The 684-nt window shown below is 61.0% G+C and overlaps 1 protein-coding gene across 1 annotated transcript; it reads right to left on the bottom strand.

Annotated features, from left to right (window-relative positions):
* Positions 1 to 8: 8 nt before the first annotated feature.
* LOC108779014 (pyridoxine/pyridoxamine 5'-phosphate oxidase-like) lies at positions 9 to 546 on the bottom strand (the record flags this gene model as incomplete). Its single annotated transcript, XM_018546345.1, is given in 2 exon segments — positions 9 to 326; positions 328 to 546. Coding segments are annotated over 2 exon segments (537 nt in total), but the record flags the coding sequence as incomplete, so codon positions are not given.
* Positions 547 to 684: the final 138 nt, after the last annotated feature.

Raw genomic sequence — 684 nt, 5'->3', positions numbered from 1 at the left:
TCGTGAAGCCGGTTGCGCCGACCCTGCCAAAACTCAATCTGCTCAACAGCGATCCGGTACCCGCCCCACGATAAGGGCCGGGGGATCGTGCCGTCGCCATAATGTCGTTCAAGATCCGCCCAGCGTTCCTGTAAGTCAGCCGGATCGGAGATGGTTTGAGATTGCGGCGAGGCCACCGCGCTGAGCCTCGACCCGCGCGGCCTCGACGCAAAATAGTCGTCGCTATCGCTACCCGAAACTCGGGTAACAGCACCCTCTACTCGGACCTGTCGGTGCATCGGGTGCCACAGCATCGTCGCGGCAGCGTAGGGGTTCGCCGCGAGGTCAGGAACCCTTGCGCGACTCGTAGTTCGTGTAGAACACCAGCCCGTCGTCGTCGATGGCTTTCAACAACACCGTTCGCACTGATGGGCGCCCTTGTCGAGTCGCCGTGGCCAACGCCATCGCGTTGGGTTCGACCAGTTCGGCTGTCCAGCCAGCGGCCGAACAAGTCAATGGGATCAAGCCGAGTTTGATCGCCGTCGGCAACCATCGGGCGATCACCATACTCAGCACGTAACCGAGCAAGGTCTGTCGCACTCATACACTTACCGTAGGGCAGAATGCGGGACAGGATGATGCAGTACAAGTCCACCATGGCCTCGAGGGCGTCGTCGCATTCGAAATGCGAAATCGCCGAGCCGA

Source organism: Cyphomyrmex costatus, unplaced genomic scaffold (assembly GCF_001594065.2).
Source record: "Cyphomyrmex costatus isolate MS0001 unplaced genomic scaffold, Ccosl1.0 scaffold5494, whole genome shotgun sequence".
In the NCBI taxonomy this organism is placed as follows: domain Eukaryota; kingdom Metazoa; phylum Arthropoda; class Insecta; order Hymenoptera; family Formicidae; genus Cyphomyrmex; species Cyphomyrmex costatus.
Note: the sequence above shows the minus strand (reverse complement) of the source record. Positions and strands in the feature narration are given on the sequence as shown.